The sequence below is a fragment of the Orbicella faveolata genome, unplaced genomic scaffold (assembly GCF_042242905.1).
Source record: "Orbicella faveolata isolate gen_17 unplaced genomic scaffold, um_ofav_v1 contig_1, whole genome shotgun sequence".
NCBI classification, from domain to species: domain Eukaryota; kingdom Metazoa; phylum Cnidaria; class Anthozoa; order Scleractinia; family Merulinidae; genus Orbicella; species Orbicella faveolata.
Window position 1 is genome coordinate 33,159,909 of NW_028301536.1, and position 23,932 is coordinate 33,183,840.

The 23,932-nt window shown below is 38.4% G+C and overlaps 1 protein-coding gene across 3 annotated transcripts; it reads left to right on the forward strand.

Moving 5' to 3' along the window:
• Positions 1-9,595: 9,595 nt before the first annotated feature.
• Positions 9,596-22,999, forward strand: LOC110054186 (uncharacterized). 3 transcript variants are annotated; one of them, XM_020760531.2, is made up of 13 exons: positions 9,596-9,947; positions 12,219-12,278; positions 14,786-15,019; positions 15,933-16,080; positions 16,925-17,049; positions 17,274-17,448; positions 18,728-18,894; positions 19,118-19,339; positions 19,441-19,573; positions 19,871-20,169; positions 20,512-20,702; positions 20,998-21,284; positions 21,754-22,999. In XM_020760531.2, exons 3-13 carry the CDS (start codon positions 14,821-14,823, stop codon positions 21,917-21,919), a joined length of 2,112 nt encoding a protein of 703 aa, XP_020616190.2. In that variant the 5' UTR covers positions 9,596-9,947; positions 12,219-12,278; positions 14,786-14,820; the 3' UTR covers positions 21,920-22,999. The 3 variants fall into 3 exon arrangements, with proteins under 3 accessions (XP_020616190.2, XP_089129158.1, XP_020616191.2); XM_089273032.1 differs by lacking the exon at positions 9,596-9,947 and adding an exon at positions 10,349-10,441; XM_020760532.2 differs by lacking the exon at positions 9,596-9,947 and adding an exon at positions 11,415-11,490.
• The last annotated feature ends 933 nt before the right edge of the window (positions 23,000-23,932 follow it).

Consider the following 23,932-nt stretch of genomic DNA (forward strand, 5'->3'; position numbering starts at 1 on the left):
ATGACCTGGGCAAAAATTCGGTACCCTATTCATGACCATTGCAGCTGGCACAGTTGCCCTAAACATAAGTTATGAAGGGCTTTTGTTGACGGTCTTATTGATCATCATAAAAGAGTAGCTTCTTCCAAGAAACACCCATTTCAAGACTAGACTGCTAAACCCATACCCTATTTAAGACCAAAATGGCCAAAATCGATACCCTATTTATGACTAAAACGGCGGAAAAACGCTACCCTTTGGGGCCGCACATACCTATATAGTCCATATAAGGGAGTAACCCCCCCCCCCCTCCGGGTTGCAAGCAGTCTCATTTTGCCGCAGACGATGCAAAATCGCGGCCCGTCCACCCGGCCCAAATTGTGGCCCATCGCTCAGATTTTGCTCAAAGCAACTAGAATAACTGTAAAATGTCTCTGAATTTTTTTTTTCCAAGCCCATAACATAAAGTCTTCTAATTTTTACTTGTTCGCTATTACTCAAGATGACCTCTACGCAGCATTATCATCGCACACAGCTTGAGCTGCTTGGGTCGCCTTGATTCGCGCTGATTGCATGGTTTTCGATCTATTCTTCTGGCATCAGTATCATTTTTATCCATGAAATAAAGCATATAACAACAGATTAAAGTTTTAAGTTGGCTTTGACAGTGAGCTGCGTGAATGTTCCTACGATGGAATTCTCAACGTGCGTGACGATCTGTTTTTGAAAAATGGTCGTAACTGTACTGAAGTCTCAAAAACTAAATGCAAACCTCACAAGAGATCAAGAAATCAAGAGATCACAATGACCCGATTAAAAACTATCCAATATAATTCCCACTTTCCGAGAATAAGCAAACAGGTATAAATCTTAAGAATTAATCGTCAATAAGGGACAGATCGGGGCAGATCGACTCAGATCGACTCAGATCGAATTGTGTTTCCAAAAAAATCGCTCCTCTAAAAAAAATTCGCTCCTCTGTATGGTTGGCGAAATGGTGCAAAATTCACAAAGTTTATATTCATTCACATTTAATGTTGTTATTATTATTCACGAATATATTTATTCACATTCAACAACTAAATTTATATTCAAGAAATATACTAATTCACATTTAACGACGTATTTCGTATTCACGAATATATTTACTCACATTTACGGGATGTATTCATTCACATTCAACGGTTTATATTCATTCACATTCACGATCGAAATATTGGTTCAACATGGTCCAATATTCATTCAACATTTTCTGCGCACCGCCTTCGCGCATCATTAGGTCCCAGCTCACGCTCTATAATTACTGAACGCAATATGGCGGACGAAGGAAGCCTTATTATATGAAGGGGTAGAACAAAGACCAAAGACCCCAAACACATATGTTACATTGGCAGGAACTTTCGATCTCCTACAAGCGTGCGAACGGGAATGGAACACCGCGGAAGTAGGATTGAGAGAGAACATCCAAATAAGGCTCGAGTGTAGCTCTCCAGCAATTACTACCTTTCGTCAGTATCATAGGGCAGCACTGAATGAAATACTGGGAAATATATTTCTTTTGCATGGAGAATGGATACGACACGACTCATCAAACTGCACAAACCTTGCAGTGTATTCTGTGACCAGTCCTGAGGTCTTCCGAACTCGATATTCAATATCGGAGGTAGTTCTTGGAGAACAGAGATGGCGCAGTGGTGACCCTCGCCTCCCACCAGTTTGACCCGGCGATGAGTTTGTGGTTGGTTCTCGCCTTGCTCGAGGGTTTTATCCGGGTTCTCCGGTTTTCCTCCCCCCACAAAAAAACAGCATCTCCAAATCCCAATTCGACCAGGATAGAGGGTCTGAATGAAAACCCGCTCTTCCTCTCTAAATATTTTAATTCTAATTTTTATGCTTCTGCAACAAAGATCGTCGGGTTTCACGTGGACAAAGCTCAAATGCTTCTTGTTTCAAGGTGGACATTGAAACGTCGTATTGTGGAGTACGGGCTTCTCGATGATTTCGCATGAGCAACTAGACTATCTCGTAGAACGTTTCATGATGAGTGATCAATCAACGGGATGGAAGAGGGAGAGTATTGGCCATGTTGACCCTGGAGACTCTGGAATCAGCTGGGCTGTCGTAAGACACCCTCACATTTTCACCCCTTTGATCACTTCGCACCCTTGATGGCCACTCAAACCTTTGCGTCGCTGAGGGAAACAAATCTAGGACAATGCTACAGTTCTGTTATTAGTAGAACATTTAAACAAAAAAACCCACAACAACAAAGCGAGTATAGTTTTTTTTTTTTTTTTTTTTTACATTGTTTTGGGAGTACCTTGTTAAAGATTAAAGGTTAATTAAAGGAAAATCATCAATACCCCTACGCTTGACAGTAACCAGGCTATGGTGTCCGTCAATATGCCACAAGCTATTTGGAGCAGCCACAGAATACGCTCTCCTAGAAATTACGACAGCCCAGCGGATTCTAGAGTTTCCAGGGTCAACGCGGTCAATACTCTCCCTGATTCCATCCCGTTGAACTCTGAGACCTATCCGGTCACCAAGGAATACCCGAGCAAAGTCCCATGATCACTCATAAAACGTTGTACGAGATTAGCTACTTGCTCATCCGAAATCATCGAGCAGTCTGTATCTCCTCTAGCCCATGTAATGTTTATGTTCAGTTGTGTATGTTTGGGGTCGTTTGTCTTTGTTCTACCCCTTCATATAATAAGGCTTCCTTCGTCCGCCATATTGCGTTCAGAAATTATAGAGCGTGAGCTGGGACCTAATGATGCGCGAAGGCGGTGCGCAGAAAACGTTGAATGAATATTGCACCGTGTTAAACCAATATTTCGATCGTGAATGTGAATGAATATAAACCGTTGAATGTGAATGAATACATCCCGTAAATGTGAGTAAATATATTCGTGAATACGAAATACGTCGTTAAATGTGAATTAGTATATTTCTTGAATATAAATTTAGTTGTTGAATGTGAATAAATATATTCGTGAATAATAATAACAACATTAAATGTGAATGAATATAAACTTTGTGAATTTTGCACCATTTCGCCAACCATACCTCTGCGCTCCTGTTTACCGTTAATCTTGCGTTACGCTTGCATCAGTTACACTTGTTTAATTTTATAGCAATGGATTTCTCCGTGCTCTAAAATAAGTGACACGAGGCAGGCCAAAAACCCCGTTTGATTTTAATTTACATTTTTATAGCCGCGATATATAGCGCAATACCAGCAGTCTGAACCTCTGGCTAATCCCCCCCCAAAAAAAACAAAACAAAAAAAAACGCATCCCTACTGCTTATAACTTTATCGTCCGATTGTCCGTTGCGTGTTATAGGAGTTTATGGCTCCCAGCCCCTCACCTCCCTGCCAGTTTTTATCCCCTAATCATGGGCTCTAGTGTAAAGGGGCGTTGAGGCATCTAAATTGTTTGGGCGTTGCTGATATAGAAAATTAGTAGGTGTTTCTTCAATTTGTTTTTTGTCTCGTATCTCAACCAACGAAGAGCTTGTGTTGTCGTGAATGTCAGATTTAATAAGTAGTGGATTAACAGTATACAGTAAGGCCACAGAATTAGCGCTTTCGTTGGATTGGAGTTTTCATCAATCTCCCTTATTAGAAGGACATTCCTTGGAAATTGAAAGCAGAGGAAAGTAGTAGCTGTGTACGGTTGCCTTACGGCAGGTAAGATTTTCACTTTGGGATCGAGGGTATTTGACGAAGGTTTCATTTGCCAAATAGCGAAATGTTCAACAAGCTGAACAATTTCTGGCACCTCAAGTTATCACAATTTACCAGCTTTTTTCCTGAATAATACCCCAAGAGTTGTAAATTCAGCCACAGGGTACACGAGGCCAACAACGTAACAGATTGTATACGCGATCAGAGAGTACCAGTTAACCGAGCAATATTTTAATATTTTGCTGGTAATAGAAAGTCAACTAAAGGTTAAAAGATTCTATAAAAGCCTTATATTACTGCTAAGGTTGTTGATAGTTATCTTTGTTGTACCAGAAGTAAGTGGCAGAAATGTCGATTCAACTTCGTCAACTTATGTGTAATTCAGTTGGTACCTGACACTTTTTACAAAAACATGTCTTCCTCTGGCAGGAGTGGGTCTCAGTTTTTATGAAAATCGAGGAAATGACTGTTATCTCAAAAATAATAGTTTAGTAAACTAGCCTCAGATACTGAAACAAACGGGCAAACAAATGGAAAATAAACAAAAACCTGATAAAATGGAACAAGTTGGAGAGTCGATCATCACAAAAAGTACCTAAATTTGGTCTCCTTTGGTGTTCTGTTATGCTTTTGGAAAAAATATAGTTTCCTTTTCACAGAATTAAAACAAGACAATATATTAATTATAACCTGAATGAAAAGCTCCATCATTAATATTACCTTTCTGTTTTGTTTTTTGTTTCTTGTTTTTTTTTTTTTGTATGTCATAGAATCTTTATGTTTGTCGTTGTTTAATATTTGTTCCACATGTCACTTATCAGCCTTGGACGTACAAGCTAACTCATACCCCCACCGGCCACCCGTGGTACAAGGGAGGGGTGGATGGAACCGCCCTCTTGGGTTTCGTTCCGTTAAAGCATAGCAAAATAAATTTACATTGATTAGATAGCCCTGAGCTTGCTCTACAAGATGATACCATTTTTGTTGGTAATGACGTCATATGACGTCAAATGACGTCATTAGACCCGCCATCTTGGATCCATCATTTTGGATTTCACTATTTTTTTAAAAAGAGTCAAGAAATATAGGAAACTAACACAAAATCAAGCCAGAATGCTTAAAAAGTGTCCAAATTCATGAATTTCTGTTATTTGATGTAGAAAACTGGAAAAAACTACAGAATTATCTCAAAAGAGCTGATTTTTGGAATTTGATGGTTGCCATGGCAACGTAAAAAATGATGGACACACCATTGACATATCAAAATTTCCGCAGAGAATGAAGGAACAGCTACTGAACGTTTCAGCCTCTCAGAGTAAATCTTCTTTCCAAAACTTCGAAAAACCCTTATGGGGGGGGGGGGGGGGGTAGGGGGTGGCCTCCAGCCCGCCTTGTACGTAGGACTAACCTAGCACTTTTGTTGTTACGGAAACCTAATTCTGCAGCTGCTTGTATCCAAGCAACGATAGCAGTTTGTAAAACAATGTGGGTTAATTAATGCAAACTTTCCCCTCATAAAAGCACACGTTTCTGGTTAAAAAAAGGGTATTCGGACCTTTTTTGTAAGCAGAAACGTTATCCAATAAAAGGGTTTCTCTAACTATCATATTGTTATCAATATTCTTGAAGGTGAGATACTAAAACAATACTTTAAAATGATGTGAAGTTTATATGAAATAATTCATATGTGAACTGCGGTTGTAGATGAAAGTGAAGAATGATCATCGCAGTAAATTTTCCAATTTAAGCAATTGGAAAGAAGAAGCCTGAAAAAATCAGGGCTTCAACGGGATTCGAACCCGTGACCTCCGCGATACCGGTGCGATGCTCTACCAACTGAGCTATGAAGCCACATATTGGGAGCGAGGTCAATTTATTGAATTCATATCTTCCCGTGAGGAGTGAAATGATGTGAAGTTTATATGAAATAATTCATATATGAACTGCGGTTGTAGATGAAAGTGAAGCCGAATGATCATCGCAGTAAATTTTCCAATTTAAGCAATTGGAAAGAAGAAGCCTGAAAAAATCAGGGCTTCAACGGGATTCGAACCCGTGACCTCCGGGATACCGGTGCGATGCTCTACCAACTGAGCTATGAAGCCACACATTGGGAGCGAGGTCAATTTATTGAATTCATATCTTCCCGTGAGGAGTGAAATGATGTGAAGTTTATATGAAATAATTCATATATGAACTGCGGCTGTAGATGAAAGGGAAGAACCAATTGCTTAAATTGGAAAATTTACTGCGATGATCATTCTTCACTTTCAATACTTTAAAATAAACGGTAAATACTGGCATACGTGTGGCTCATAAATAATACCTTTTCAATTAACTTGCAAAAGCTGTGTTTGTACAACTGCTTTTCTTGCGTCTGATCGGCTAACTGTTCTTAACAGATTCAGATTTGAAAAAAAAACGTTTATTTTATATGTGTTCTGTTGGGCTTTTCAAAATATACAGCTTCATCTTTACACCCGCTTTCAGTGTTACTTGCATCTCTCGACATGCCATCTTTCGACATGCTATGTAACCTGGCCTATGTCAAAATGTGAGCACAACTGGCTTCTTTTCGGTCAAACTCAACTTTTAGTCATGAAAGATGGATTTATTTGACATCAAACTAGGCTAGGAGTATCAAGAAAACATTCTGTGAGGGATAAATCGACTGCTTTGAATGTTTACATCTTTCGAACATTAACTGAGCGGTACCGGCCCAATTCCACCGGAAGTCACTATTGAGGGCTGATCGACTACACTAAAATCGTTTGAATTATCCCGTAAATTGGAATTCCACAATCTTCTTCATTCATTTGAGGTCAGTAATTATCATATACTTGTCATTTGTTCCGCTAATAACCGGGAAAATTGCCAGTTTCACAGGTAAACGGTCTTTCAGCCGTTTACATAGCATGTCGAAAGATGGAATGTCGAGAGATGGTCGAAAGATGTCGCCTATGCACGCAACACTGAAAGCGGGTGTAAACTTCGTGGATTTAAACGCCCTTTTTGACAGGCTTAATGGCGTAACAGTTTTCAAGACTGGTTCGTGAAAATTTATTGAAGCATTGTGTAAACGACTTTCAAAGACTTCTTCTGCTCTAACACTAGATAAGTTTCTAGTCCCTTTTTGATAGCTCTAAGTGCTCCAATGATAACTGGTATCGTTTCCGTTCTCATGCCCCACATTCGGCTTGTTTCGATTTCCAAGTCCTTATATTTGGATAGTTTTTCACTGACTTTCACGGATGTGTTTCTGTCTGATGGTACTGCCATGTCAATAAATTTACAGGTTTTCGTTTTGTGGTCTTTAATCACTATATCGGGTCTGTTGGCTGTTATTTTCCTGTCTGTGTGTATTGGCATGTCCCATAATATCGTGACATCCTCGTTTTATTATTATTATTATTATTATTATTATTATTATTATTATTATTATTATTTGGGTGGGGAAAGTCCAGTGGGTCCGGCTTGATCTTTTTTATCTGTGTGTGCGTGTCATTGTGCCTTTCACGATATCAAACAAAGGAAAAAATTCGTGTGTAAAGCACAGCTAGCGTCCGGTTATATCGCGAACCTAGTTATTCATCGTGCAGTGAGGTCTGTAATAACGTTCAAATCAGTCACAAATAATCTTATTGTCGTAAATATCAAGAGCAAGAGTTTTATTTCTTTAGAATTATACACAACTGCTATGCCATTGGTTTTATTGTGTTCTTTTTAGAAGATTTTGGCTACTGTTCCACGTTTCACACCGGAAGATTAACTCCTTCATGTTTTATTCAATTATATCTGTTTTTTTCTACAATATGTCAGGTTCTTCAATTTCAAAAAATTGTCAATCGTGTTTGCTAAAAAAGTACTTGTGAAGAAGAAAATATATCACTGTTATAACGGAGAAATGGAAGATCATTCTCAAATGATAACCTTCATTAGTAGTGTTCGTTGTCGAACGCCCGGCAGAGGAAGGCCTGGTACTCGTATGTCGTTTACCTGTGACATTTAAAAATGGTCCCTTATTTTGCCCGTGGCAAATTTGTTGTTATGGGAACAAGAGACTTCTTCAAGGCCCGGTTTAAACTTAACCCTTTGAATACAAAACTTTCGCCCAAAAATACCGTTTTTAACCATTTAGTCAGGTTTTTTAGCTGCCATGACGCTAAAGTTTTGCTAAAAAAGCTTTTTTTTTTTTTTTACTAAAAGGAGAGATTTTTCGAGGATTAGGTACAAAATTGAGCAAAACTTTAATTACGGGCATGCGCATAAGCCAAAATTTGGCATTGTATGTTCTTTCTGGCTGCAGTGAAAAGTTGGATCTTAATTACGGGCGTAGCCTAGAAATGGACCTTGATCAATCATAGGCGTTGTGGACCATTTTACCACCGTTTTTGCACCAAAACTGATAACCTTGTTTTTCGATTTGCGACGTCGGAATGTCGTCGATATCTAAACCTGACCGTTGGGCGGAAAGGGCTAGCCTAGCACTACTATCTGCTTATCAAGAATATCTGATGACATTTAAATTGATGACGTCACAAGTGGTACAAAGAGTACGACCATTAATTACGCATATATGCGTAGTTGGTATTCAAAGGGTTAAGGGAAAGAAAAAATATACCTCCTGCATCATACGCATCACATCAAATTTATAAAACTGAATTGATGTCGAAACTAATTTTGGATTCTTAAACCTTTTTGAACAAGTGAACCCGCAGACAAAAACTTCTGGCTAAAAATTTTTTGAACGTAAGTAACGTTATGATAAAAATGCTTTAATCGATAAACGTCAAAGAACAAACGTGAATCACGAGAAGTGTTAATTTTTTTTACAAATGTCATTCAGTCAAGGTTACATGTCCATTTTGGAAGTTACTTTTGAAATTGATGACTGAATTTCAGTTTCTTTTAAAAATTCATTTAAAGCAGTAAAATGTAATATTTAACAACTTAAATCGAATTCTTATAGCAAATTAAACTTAACATGTTAAAACAATGTCTTAGAGGATAAAGAAGTAAAATATATTCAGGAAAAAACTTTCCATTTACAATAACATATAGCCACCTCTTCAGAAATCGTCTTGTTCCGGGTTTTTGTGCTTCGTGTGAGGTCAAACAAACACTACACCACGGAAAATAATAGCTTTCCTTCCTTTGTTCCAAAGACCACTTCGAACCGAAATTCGGAATGACCAACATTCGAGTAAAACTTTCCTTGTACATCAGCCAGTTTAACTACCCACAGCATTTTCTCGATTTGAAAAATTCACGGCTGTGTGAATATATGTTACACAAAGAAGTTTAAGACCACAAAAGAAAAAAAAATTAACTTAACTCGTAATTCTAAGCTTCAAGGAAGTTATTATATTTCTCTTTAATCAGTACTTATTCGAGTGTTTTAGATGTAGAGAAAATTGTCCTTCGCGTATTCAATGACAAGCATTATCAATAAGCATTTTGAGGAAAATTCTACTTATTGGTAATTACGTAAGACGCGCGAAGGGATGTCACTAAACCTCTCAATACGCTTTTACAATGACAATATTGATTAAAAAGACATTATTTTCTAATATCTCTTGTCAATCACAAAGAAAGCTAGAGGTATAAACTTAGCTGCATCGAACAAACAATGACGATCGGCGGTTAAAAATACTCATTCTGAATTTAATGCTTGGAAATTAAGTTCTTTTGTAGCACAAATACTATACGATTTCTCGTGCAAAAATACCCATGAAAAAGGTTCTTGCGCGTCTGGAATTTTCATGTGAAAAGATCTTCTGTAATAGAGAATTGTCTTATTCTCTTCGTTTTGCATTATCGCTGGGAACGTTGAGTCTCCAAGGCGACGTAAGAAACTTGTTTTGCGATCCTAAAAAAACCCCGAATCTTTCAAAGAAAATATCAAGTTTCATAGTTTTGAACGTCTATGTATCATAATCAATATGTTTTCTATGAAAAAGATTTAACCCTTGTCTTTTGCTGAATCGTGGGTGTAGGATCTCCTTTTTACCGTTGGAAAAGTGGATGCACAATCTACAAACAGAAGGCTTTTATTTCAATGTCATTAATAATCAATTTTTCCATTGTTAAGCCTGAATCTCTCTAAGAGCCATTATTGTATTCTTTAAAAACAAATATCAATTTTCTCCATAGTTTTAATCTTTGGTGATAGAAACTTCTGATACGAAGCAGCTTGTTTCGTTCAGTAGCAAAGATTGATGCATGTGCCTGCCCCAGTTCATATTTGATTAACTTGTGGCTAGCTTGGACGAAGGTAAGAACATTTTGAGATGCCGTTTGTAGTGTAGAGCGAAAGCGGGACTAAATCTGACAAGCAATGTTATTTTAAAGTCAACTGTAGCATTTACCCTTCTAATCCTGTCATTGTTCAATCATTTCTAAAGCTTTATTTCCACTTTTCGTACCAACATTTAGGAAAAGTCTCATACAAAACAATATTTGCCTCCCCAGGCAGCCTTTTAAAATAAATTTTGATTGCCCATATCTTTGTTTTTCAGTTTGTCTTAGTAATTCGTGTATTCATAACAACGAAAATGATTTTAGGCCTCTTTCAAGGGAATGGAAGTAAAGTAGTTATAAAAACTATTTGTTCCTTACTTTATTTCCCGCTGTTTAGAAATCTTCGCGGCATTAGTGCCTGTTTATTACCTGTTAATTCGCAGATGATATCCATGATGGTAATGAATGTTTGTAATGAACGTGATTTTGCCGATATCAGATGGGAAATACTGGCCTTGTTTTACACGGGTGTGTATTCTTTGTTTAAAAATTTTAGCCAAATGTTAAATCTTTAGATTAACAGTTGTACATTGCGAACATTGTATAGTTAATCCGGTTTTAGCTACTTTCAATAGTCCATGTTATTTTTCTCGAGGAAAACTTGGCTTGGAATCAGTGCTTTCTTGCGAGTTAACACTGAGCGATTATCGAATCACTTTCCTAAGCATGTCAAGACTGAAACGTGTATAATTTTTATACGTACTGTTTTTTTTTTTCTTTCTTCCAATGTTTTTCGTCGCTGGTTATCACTAACAACTTGATTTAAATTTGATGATTCGAGCACCGTTTTCAAACGTGGCCTTTCATTGTTTATTTTGCTTTGCCGATCGAAATGCTCTTTTTGGTGACACTATAGTATCAGTGAACATCCATAAATTTGTCTTCTTCTTTTTCGATTCGAATTATTATAGAGTATAATACATTTAAAATAAAACATAGACCCGTCCCCCACTGTTGGTTTCTCTTAAATGTTCAGTAAATCCGTGATGAATGTATTTTCTTGTTAATCAAGATTTCCTTTTATTTTGTCAATTTTTTTAAGTACAGTTTCACGTGGCAGTAAGTTTTAAGAGTAAAAAGCAATTATCTCTCGTGACAACCTATCTTATAGTTAAACTATCTGTTTCCTGCTATTGGAGTGTTATGGCTATTTGTATTTTCTTTTACACTAATGTACGAAATAAACACTGTCTCTTAGAGGCAGTGCATTACACAGGTCCATATTAGCAAAAATTCAGTGAAGCCCGAGACTTTTGAAAGTCTCAGGTTTCGCTGAATTTTTGCAGTTTCACCTTATTTCAGCATAGTATTTGCCATTAGTTAGCATTTCTTTCCTATCAAAAAGTGGATCATTGGATAATGCAATTCAAGAGTTTTGATTGGCTTAGCCATCATGGTAGATGAGCTATTACATCATACTCTACAGATATATGGCAAGCGCACGCGTAAGAATATAAACAGCGGTGACAAAAACATGAGTTTAGGGCAAGAGTTTAGAACGAGAGTTCGGCGTACGGGTACGTTTTTTTCATTTTTGTTTAGTTTTCTATTTTTGGGGGGCGTTTTTAACAAGACAGTTATTCCACTCGCCCTTGTTAGATAACTTGTTGGATATAAAACTTGGCACCACACGTCTCGTTGGCTATCTATCATCTCGTATCTAACCCACGCTCGTGGAATAATTGTTAAATATTTTATCTCCGTATAAACTGACAGGCACTTTTCTAAACACGGTAATGAATTAAATAATGGAATAGTATTTAACCTGACAGCAGACCAAGATGCTTGAGTACTCGGGTCTGGCGTTATAATTCTATCAAGTTTGATCTAATTAATAATCAAATTTCACTTTTTATTGAATGTTCAGCATAAATTCACTTTACAACTGAAAAATAACTAAAAGTACTTCTTTTGGGATGAATATCTCCAACTTGGCAGTTTCATGCTTTTAAGAGTGAAAAATACTTGAATTTGAATCTTCAGACATCTTTGCCAGCCATTCTTAAACAAATTCCTGTTAACGTGCTGGATGTCCACGATGAAAAAAGAGAAGTAAACAGAGAGATTAAAAATGCTTTCATGCCCATAATGAGTGTGGTATAACAATAACCGGATCTTCGCATCTCCCGTCATATATTATTTGACCAATAAGGCCAATTAATGTTGAGTGCCCGGAAATGGCAGTATTGTAAACAAATCTAATTGCTTTATCTCGTTACCTTACTGTTCTTTGAATTCATTTCAGATTTTTGAGTGTGCCAAGTTGGAACATCATTCCTTTTTCGCTGTGACTATATGATTCTCGGTAAGTATTCAGTCGCTGTGTTTTGTTATAACTGCATTTATGGCTGGGAAAAATTAATTTTCGAAAAATGGAAAGTAAAGGAGCAAAGAGTTCGTCTACTAATATATCAGAAATCATTACATATTGTTTGCGTGGTAATTTTCGCGTTGAAATATCTTTTAGTCTTTCACTTTCTTTGGAGGTTTGAGTTAATTTGCTTAAAAAGTAAGAGTTTGTCGACTCAGCTTTAAAATCCGGATTAGAAACTTTTACAGGAAGTTAAAAAATAATATCCTATGTACAGTCATTGAACTTTCGCAACTACAAACTATAAAGCAATTCAGTCCCAGCTTAACAAGACTGTGAGCTAAGAGCCGTAACAAGCATTCTGAGAGGAGACAATTCGAGCCTCTTCCTTTGTTCACAAGAAATGAGTGTGGCCGGCAACTCCTTTATTTTTTGTCTAATATGTTTTTATTGTTACTGACATGATCGGCGATTGTTATTGTTGGTTTTATTCCAGTTTCTTTCAAAGAGAAGTTCTTTCTATATCTTCCAATTTCCTGATTATCACTTCACGAAACTTTTGACAGAAAAATTAGTTTCCCACCTATCACATTTCCTTGTTTACTTTCGCCAACTTAGTTATATGCATCTGATAATTCTCCCGCTCTAAGGGGCGTAATCACAAGTTTCATTATCAATTTTAACCTTGAGCATCTGACACACAAATAATAAATTTACATATGACAATTTAGAAAATCGATCACATTTTGAGGAAGTGTTAAGTCTTAAGGAACAAAGGCCGGAACAAAGTTGCCTCGTACTTGAGAATGCATACAGTATAAGTGTTGGTTGTTAGCGTTCCTTACCAATTAGATGGCTCAAGATGTAAGTTAGTGGCACATGATTTGTCTTGTATGGCCATGCAAAAAAAGTGATCAAAACCTCATCAAGATGGATGGGACAAAGAAACATGGCTAAGTCCAAAAAACGTTTCTAGTAAAGTCATAAGAATTTTGCTTAAGTTGATTGCCATAACGTAAAACTTTGTCCCCACACAAGATAATATTAATCGCCAAAATCAAATCGGCACCGGAAACTGAACATGCTGGATAGATAAAGCAAGTTTTGGGGCTAGCTGTGTAAAGATTTCATTCATGTGTTGGATAAAGCGGAATTCTAAAACAACTCAGGTACCATTACGGTGGAGGTTTGAGCGAATGATTATCTCTGACGTATTCACATTAGCGACTGACAGTCAATCGGATAGCGCTTATACTAGTTGAAAGAAAGATCTAGATATAATGTTGATAGGAATCTGCTTTAATGGATGTAAGTCAGTTAGATTTGCTGTCGCAAATTTGGTACTGCATGGCGAATAGTGCTGGGGAGTAGTTGTGGAACGTCACTAAGGCCGAAAACTAGCTTGTGCTCGTGGTTATTCAGTGCGCAGAGAAACAGACTGATTATATCCTGGGAATAAAATCACTATTGCTACGAAATACAGCGCTGCAGCATTTCTTGACTATTGAATTATAAGTCAACAAGATTGGTCGAAACGACAGCTCTGCTCTGTCTGTCTCTATTATATTGCATGCGAAAGAAACATAACACGAGGGCTTTTGGCCGGCACGACCTGTTGCTTGCTGACCATTTATCATGTAGTTTAGTTACGCAGGGCCCCTTTTGATACCAGCCTATGGCTGCATGATGGGGCTACCCTGCCTAAGTAAAGATGACTTGACTTGACACAGGACAGTAGCGAGGTCATTTAAGGGGCTCTTGCGATGTGGGATATTAAGGTTAAAATTTAACGAGATACGTGTCGTAATATTTGTGGGACAGATCAACGGGATACGGGGGTACTTAGACCAGATTTTTCGGGATATGGAGGGGAAAAATTGTTAGTTTCTGAAATTGAAATTTATGGGATACAAAATAATTAGACCAAAAGCTAACGGGATGCGAGATATTCAGACCCCCAATGGGGTCTCAGAAGGACAGTAGGATGTTCAATCACGATATCTTGGGACAACCGAATTCGATCATTATTTTATCACTCAAGTTTGTTTTCATATTTAATCCCTTTTTAACCGCTCATAGGGGCGATCTGCCATTTTTCCTGCAAGATCGTGGTTACAATTACGCAAGAACAGAATATTATTTGTAGTAAAGCACATTAGATGGTATTACGCATGAGCAGAAAATTATTTATTTGTAGGTAGTTATTTGCAGGTCACGTGATGGGCTCTCGGCCAATGAAAACGAAACATATGCGTCGAATGATAATTGGAGATGTTTGTATACGAAAAGAAACTTCCTTACGTTAAGCAGATGAAACAACAACATGGCTGCCATTTCACCGCGCGAAAACGCTATTTTACGGGGATTTATTAACAGACACATGAAAAAAGTTGAATGGTGAAGAATTCAAGTTTACTGATGGTATCCTGAATTTTTAGTACCATTTAGGTTTACAATAAACACTATTAAAGTTCTTTCTAACTTCCCTTTATCAATTGCAGCTGTTTGATAGGAAAAACCGCTGACTGTTCTTAACATGGATCCCGGACTAATTTACTTAGCACGATTGATCGAGAGATACTTGACCAGCGGTCACGTGTGGTGGCACATGCCGCTGGTATTGACGATGGCTTACACGTTATTAGTGAGAGAAAGACTGCTGTATAATGCTCTGTATGATTCCTATCCCAATCCACTGCCACAGGTCAAAATGCGCTGTAATGATCCAGTGTTAGGTAAGTTACCAGTCTAGACCCACACTTCTCAAACTCATTGATAATTCCTCAAGTTAATAAGCAAGGGAAATCATGACAATATCGGTGTTTGGATATCTGATCTTAACAAACAGAGATCTTTACGAGTTTATTTCTGCGTTTTCTCCTTAGTTTTAGTTTCGATTGAGAAAATATATCAAACACTCAAGACAGTGTTTGACCACATTTCCAAACACCTCGAAGTTCGTCAAAAATGCTCCGCTACGCGTCGTATTTTCAACTGTCTTCTCGGTCTTGGAAATGTGTTCAAACACGATCTTGAGTGTTTCATATATTACTTACAACATTCAAATGCTCCATTCACTTAGATTAGGACACTGACTGCTTCTTGCACAGTAAGTGATAACGCCTATTAACTATGCCGTCAAACTGGGTGCAGTGGAAGTTTCTGAAACATATTAGGACGATCTCATAGCTCAACAGTGATAATATCAGACAAGAATAAATGTTAGAAAACTAGGGATTTTAAGCCAAATGTCTTGCGAGGGGAAAAGCATCGAGGATGATGGTGGAAAAGAACTAAAAAAGCTTTAGTCGCAAACCTTTTCTTTCATAAACTGAGTTCAAAGTAATTGGCTACAGTTTCCCCATTTTACCAACGCCTTCGAGTCCTCCTTGAAATATGCATGTTATGTTTAAATTAAAAAAACAGCTCGTAATTTATATTAACTCGACTATCTTATACATAGCTTTAGAGCGTTTCTTTGAATTAGGTCATTAGTTACAGTTTTACTATTTGTTCCATTATGTAGAGTCGTCAGAGCTGTCTTGCTTTGTTCTATCACTTTTTTCAGAATATTAAATTAGAACTCTCTGTTTATTTAATCACAATTTTTTCAAAGATATATAATGTTAATACCAATTTTTTTCTCAGGGGATGGCTATATAGGCTGCGTCAAAGTGTCTATGCTGATGGATTATGGATTCACGGAGCAGTACTTAGCTTTAGTAACTCCTGAGGATTGCATTGCCACGTGTAAAACTAACATGTTTCCTTATGCAGCACTACACAAGAGCAGGAGGTATACAATTATACATTTAACAATAAGATTATGAGCTCGAGATTTCTATGACGCATAGAAATCGAGAGTGAATAACCTAATTGTTTTGGTATGAATCTAATGGGTGTTCAAATCTTTCATCTAAATTCTCTTTAAAGTCACTTCGAAAACGCAAAGAAGCGGCCCCTAGCGCACACTGCTAGGGCACTCACTATCTACAACAGAATAGATAGTGAGTAGCATAACCAATTAGAGAACGGCATTCGTGGTAGAATCCCGGTAGATTTATATTAATACTAATTATTATTATACATTGAACTCACTATCTCTTTTCTGATTGGCCGAAAGCGCACAGTGTATTTTCGAAATCAGTGCCTGTGACGTCATCTAGCTGCAGATTATGCAGCTAGATGATTGCAATTCTAGAATCGTATTGATTATCAACAGTTATCTTAATTATCTTGGACGGTTTACGTGTCAATACACAGTATGAGCTGTCTTTAAATAGTCACTATAATGGTTCCTTTCCCTCTTGATTTCGAAGTCAATGACAGCTCTTGTCCTTTTGATGAAAAAAGTAACTTTTTTCTTTCGTTCTTCGGATCACCAAAGTTGTCCTGATAATGAAAAATTGCTTGCAGGAATTCATGTAGCGGTAATTCAATTCTGACAGTACATAATCAAAGATGTGCTTTACAAATTCAAATTGGGCTCCTACACGGCATGCGTCGCGTTCGACTGATGCATGGTTCTGTTTAAAACTAGAAGTATGATTAGCCACCAATAGCATAATGCATGTATAACGGAACGGAACGTCACCAAATGTGTCACAATTTTTTAAAGTTGTTTCCCATTTTCATTGTAGATGCTATTGTGGTATGGGGTACGAAACAGAAGCGATAGTTAGAGAGTGTAAATGTCGACGAAAGTGCACAGGGAACAAAAAGAAGCGATGTGGGGGTGGCGATCATGCTTCCCTCTACAATACGTGTAAGTGTGAGCAACAGCTGCATGCAATTATCCTAAGAAGCATAGCGGCAACAGCAGCAGCGAGAACGCTAGCCAACGCAGGCAGATTGTAATGTATGCTGCTTGAGACTTCTTTCCGATTTCTTTTAGTCCAACCAATTTTTGTTGCTATTGTTAGTTTTCAAAAGATGTGACCTCATGTTTAAAGTTAACTATGATTTTATGTTCTGTTCTATGTTTCACAGATTTCTGTACAGAGAGAATGAAAGCAGCTCGGACTATCGATGGAACGTGTAACGACCTCAACAACACTGCTGCTGGAAGCAGGTTTTACCGGTTTGGCAGGAACGTCCCGTTACAATATTCCTACACGGACGAAACACGTCTCCTTCAACCCAATCCACGAATTTTAGCCCGAAAGTAGGTTTAAATTTATGCTTCATTCTTTACTCAGTGTGCTGCAAAACTGAACTCGTTGAATTTGGCTTCTGTTTCACTGAAAATTTTGTCAGTTCGTTGTTATCGATTATATTCACTGTCGTCAAGCCTCTTTAGTGGCTTACCACCTCGGTGGCGGTGTAAACCCGGTTTCTTACGAGTCTTTCTACTTTTTCCTGGATGGGATGCTGATACATCTCCGATTAAATTCGCCGGAACGGATTTGAACACTCGCGTGGAGAGAGGTACCGTGAGAGTTAAGTGTCTTAAACACGTTGTCCCCGGCCAGGGCTCGAGCCCAAAGCATACGATTCAGAGCCTAGGGATGGTTTGTAACATTCAAAGCCTCCAAGCGAGAGCAGAGCATCCTGACTCCCGGGACATAGTCAGGATGACAGTGGGATTTGGAATGTGACAGATTTTAGGGTATGCAACATTGGAGTCATTATGTAAAATAACTGAGCTACTACGCGCGTTCTCATTGGTCGATAGGTTAGGTCGTTTTGTTCTTTCCATGGGTGAAACTTCCGAATGACTTCCCGTGGTCAGGACGTTATTGTAGAAAGGACTTAGCTAGTCGTTAAGTTTAAAATTATTTCCGTAGAAAAAAGCATCTTATCGTTTATCCTTAGATAATAGGTTTTGTTGAAATTCGTTCAACTCTTATAGTGAGCGCAACAGGCCACACTATAAGGGTTCAAGGGTTGCAACTGTTGAGATAATTTTATTTTTAGTCGCAGTGGGATTTGGAATATGATTAGCACCCAATCAAAATCGACATTTCCAACGGCTAACAATCACAATGCTCCAGCGTGATTGATTGATTAATTGATCGAATCACGAACAAAATCATCTTCTTTACTTTCAAATCCGTGCTGTCATTTGTTGAAAATTCTCGGCTGGCTCTGGTTGAAGTCGTGACGTTTTGGATTCGCGCGTATTTTTGAGACTTATTTTATAAAAGCAATAGAGCACATTTTCCGTGTTTACATAGCCTCATCTAAACGCTCGGGCGGTTAGGAGAAATCTCGAAAGTTATCCAAACCCTCGACTACGTCTCGGGTTTGCATAACTGTCTCGGAATCCCAACCCTCCTCGTGTTTAGTCGAGGCTATGTAAACACGGAAAAAGGGCTCTATTGCTAAAATAGCACTCGATCAAAACATTATGGTAAATCTTCAAGCGCAATAAACATTACTTTGTAAGTGACCCGTTTTCACTACCATACGCAAGACAAACATTTGATTCATTCTTCCTGCAGGTTGTTACAACGCAAGAACTTTCTTCAGGTTCCTTGGTTGAATCTCTTTGGGGTGGCCTGGGTCCAGTTTATGGTACATGACTGGTTTGACCACGGTACGCCAATCACGGAACACCGAATAAAAGTTCCTCTACAGCAAGATGATCCGCTACATTCAAAACTGAAGGGTAAATGAAATCTTACTATAGCAAGGAATCATTAGAGTATGCAGACCTAGGCATTGGCTAGACTATAGTGATTTGCTGAACTAAATATTACATCTCCAAAATTCAGAATACTCGACTTTATTTGTCGGAGTTTTATTGAAGCTACACTTTGGCAACTCTAGAATTCCTTTCACCAACTGAACTACTGGATAGTAAGCTTTCTTCATATTTTTTTCATATTCAGGTTTCATGAAAATTCTTTGTACTAAGCCAGACACTTGTAAAACTAACTATTACGAACCACCTACCTACCAGAATGACGTCACACATTGGTGGGACGGCTCACAGCTGTATGGCAGTGACAAAAAAACGCATGCACGCGTTCGCGCCTTCGTTGACGGTAAACTGAAAGTTGACGATGATGGATTGCTGCCTGTCGATCCCAGGACCAATATCGACATCACCGGTAATGCTGTGTATTGATTTGTTTTGTTGTTGTTTTTTAATAAGACACCGATATAACGGATGCTCTGATTGGACATCTTCTGAATTCTTATTTTTACCCAGGATTCTCCAAAAACTGGTGGGTTGGATTAAGCATTCTTCACAACCTGTTCACAAGAGAGCACAACTTAATCTGCGACATGCTGCTGAAGAATCATCCCACTTGGACAGATGATCTCCTCTTTCAAACAGCAAGGTACGACCAGGTTTTGTCAATCATCAATCAATCAATCAATCAATCAATCCGTCAGTCAATCAGTCAATCAATTCAGAGCTCACAGATCCTTTTCTAGACCTACATTTTTCCGATCATTATGTGACTATTATGACTTAAATGGAGTTTAACAATGGCAGTAATTTGGCTGAGGTGATTAGTTGTTTTTTACATATAATACGTCTCAGAATAGTTCCGTCTTGCTGGATAAATACCGCCATTTATCTGAAATTTAGAACTTTCTTTGCCCAAATAAAATTCCTATCACTTATTTGACAGGCTTATCAACACAGCTCAAATAGTTCAAATCCACACCCGCGAATGGACTGCTGCAATACTGAACACGGACTTCATCCACGAGTCACTGTTTGCACAGTGGTACGGCAAGCTGAGCCCGAGGATCTTGAAGATGTTAAGAGACATGAACATCACCGTACAAGCAAACAGCTTCCCCACACACCAGGGGAACCCTCCGGACTATAGAGGGGTTCCATTTTCCCTGACTGAAGAATTCGTTTCGGTGTATAGAATGCATTCGTTGTTGCCAGATACCATTGCCATTCGTCGAATGAATTCAGGTAAGGACATTTTTCAAAGACGCAAAGAAACAGTAGAACAAACAAATAAGAACAAAAAAGGACACGGCACGAAATAAGGCATGAAGAGATCGACATGAATACCTTAGTGCATTTTAGTTTCAAGAGGATTTCCCTAATGAGACCAGCGTTAGCCCTGTGGAACGTTTCTCTGATGCTGCACGCCGCTGTTATTGTTTAGCACAAACATTTTAGAAGCACTACACACCACAGACGTTTCATGCCCAAAATTAAACCTATTTTAAGTATTGAACTACTCAATGTAAGGTAATGTAATTGTATATCCTCGAGCCTCTGATGTTGTTATTGTCGTTCGTTTTACAGGTCGTTTCAGTGGAAAGGCCTACAGCCTTCCGAAGTTTTCTTTCGACAATGCTCGCACCGTGTTCGATGAGAACCAGCTGGAGGACATTCTGTTCACATTTGGAGTGGAGAAAGCAGGGCAACTCGTGTTACATAACTATCCTACAACGCTTATGAGGCTTAAGATACCAAGACATCAGAAAGGAGGACGAGTACGATGTTAATAATGAGGCTACAATCCCAGTTTTGCTATGATCAAATAGTCAAAGATGCGCAGCATAGCTGACTATACTCCACAGGAGAACAGGCAACGCGCGCGATCGTCAAAAATGGCTGACAACTTGAATTATTCTCCTAAGCTACTTTCAATTGTGTGAAATTAATCTGTTACAAAATTAAAGTGGAGGTTTTCTTTTTAGCATTACCCTTTGCTGGCTAGGCGTAAAATTTAATAAGTAAACTGTCACTTTTTTCGTATTCACTATTTGACTTGATCTTTTCTCTCAGTTTCTTGACCTGGCAACTATCGACATTTTAAGAGACCGCGAGAGAGGAGTCCCACGATATAACCAATTCAGACGGTTACTGAACTTAACAGCACCAGACACCTTCGAGAAACTCACCAATGACACCATAATCGCTGCGGAACTCAGAGAGGCGTATAACGGCATCATTGAAGATGTCGACCTTCTGATTGGCTCACTGGCCGAAGCGCGTCCAGAAGGGTTTGGCTTTGGAGACACTCCGTTTCATCTTTTCCTGTGTATGGCGAACCGCCGTCTGAAGACTGACAGGTATGTGGTGCTTATTTCAATCACGGTGAGATGAGGGGTTAAGCTTCTCGAAATGTCTCGAGGTGTCTGAAAAAAACGAGTCGATAGAATCTTTGCACGCGTATCGTTAACAGGAAAGAAATGAGGAGGTGGGTAAGAATTTTTTTTTATGGGTCTGTAATGTTGTCGGTTTTGTAGTGCATCCGCAAGACCTCAACAAACTTTTTTTTGTGATTGAAAAATTCAAGCTTAACTCTTCTTCAAGATACGCGATCCTTGACCCATGAGCTTGCTTGCGATAAGCCCTTTGCACTACACGGTCTCATGGTAAGAAATCAGCCATGCTGGGATGCAACCCGACGCAGACTTCCGAAACAGAGCTAGCAACTCGCACCAGTCAAGTCTCACTGTTTGTACCATGTGACGGGGTCGTGCATAGGGCCCATTGAAATAACTAACATGTAGACCACGCTCTTCGTCTCTCGAACAGGTTTTTGACTATTGATTACAAAGAAGAGTACTACACTAAAGAAGGGCTGGATTGGGTTGAGAGCTCCACCATGAAGAAAGTATTGCTGCGAAATTTTCCTGAAGTAGCGGGACTGAGTACCTCCATGCAGAATATAAAAAACGCCTTTTATGTCTGGAATAAATAACAAAAAGTGACTTTAGGATTTAAGAGCCAGATCCCTTAGTTTAAAATTCATCTTATGACTGTCTGTTAAACCAATCAAATCAAACTGTACATTCTTAACCAAGGAGCTGGTCAACAAATAGCCTAACACGGAAGAATCTCCTTTTAGGCTTGCTCGGCATCCACCATAAAACCGTGTCTTTAGAAATCGAGGAAATTGCTTCAGTAGTTTTCATGAACGTAACGGATTCGAGAGCATCCGCTGATTGCATAAGAAATGTGTTAGTATGAGAGTCAACCTGTAACAGACGTTAAACTTAGTTATATGGAAAACCGAAACAAACTTCTATGGTGTTAATTAAATAATAGATGGATTGGCTTTTAACCAACCTGATTCTGAAGCAAATCGCTTACAGTCCTCAGGAGACACTTAAAATAAAACCCGGCAACCCGGGTTTACCGGCTTACTTATTTTCTCACTTCCCTAAACGATATAAATTGTTACTCTGGTACAAGCACATTATAATTGCTTAGCCAGGTGGTTCGGACTCCTGTGTGAACCTCAGTTCAACTGCAAGAAAGATTCAAATTCGTTTAAGTAATCGCCCTCGAGAGTTTCACTTTTCCTGTCTGTATGAAGTAAATCAAATTCTTTGCAAAGTGATTACAACCATTAACTAAGAATTATTTCAAGTTCGAATCGGGCTATTTCCCTTGTGTCTATAGCGTTCAAAATGAGTCTTCGTGGGAAACCATTAATATGAAAATGTGTTCCGCCTACAGGTTCATTTTCATGCAAATCAAACTCATTTTCAGATGAAAGGTTTTGCACGAAGAATCGTTTTGAAACAGAGGCACATGGTAACTCTGAAATGGCCTGTTACAGTCCTCTTATGAAGATTTTTTTTTTCAAACGATTAATCTAAAAAACAAGGGAACAGGGGATCTGGACTCTTCTTAAAGGGCGTAGTTAAACATGTTTAAAGTGATTTAAGATATACTAAAATTGTATTCCAAAGTAATCACAACGGTAAGAGTAAATTGTTGTTTTAAAATGACAAAAACTGTATATGGGCTAAATTATTAACAAATCTCAAACGGGTTTTGTGTTTGTTTATTTCAATGCCTTTATATGATATCATTAACTTTAAACATGTTGAGTAAAAATAAATTTTAAAATATAGTCTGTTTCAGGCTCTCGGTCAGTGGGGACGATCGAAAAAGTGGGTGGGTAACGAGCAGGGTCTGGGAGAGAAAAAGGGATATCGGATCCCGCTCGTCGACCGCCCGCTTTTTCTATCGTCTCCAGGACTGACAGAGAGCCTGGAACAGGCTATTTAAAGACTTACAGACTTTCTAAAGCTGAGTTTTTTTACTCAGGTTGGCTCTCTTGCAATTTCGTGGGATCATAAGAGACTATCAAATTATTCCCCTTGCTAATCACGATCCTCTAACTTTTAATCCCATCTTATCATCTTATACATCAATCTAGATAGAAGTGGCCGAACACAGACGTCGTTCTGGCTGTCGCTTGTCTCCGTCGAAGTCTACGTGCGTTTTCATGCTAAAATAGAAGCTATGTTACCAACGTCTTACACGCTATTGACTACTCATCTGATCAAATCTCCAGCATCTTTGAGAAAAAAAAAAAAGTCCGGAACTGACTTAATTAAACCGTCACCGGAAGAATTACTAGCCAGGCATGTTCTTCAGTTTGACTGAAAATAAAGCCTCCGGCACAGCTTCAGTCTTCCTTATGTTCGTGGTGTCACAAAACCACTTATACGTCTTCGTCGAAAGAGCGAAATCACTGTTGTCGCCAAAACTTACAAGACCTCTTTACAAGTATTCCTTTCTCTTTGATCTCCAAATTTATTTGGTATATAAAATAAATAAATATAGAATTCCTTGTGCAGACTGTCCAAGTAGCTATATATATTGGCAAAACCGGAGGGTATTTTCTACGTAAAAAGAACACAACCCGAATCTAAAAACGTTAACATACAAAGAGGTTTTGATATATTAGCCCACGCAT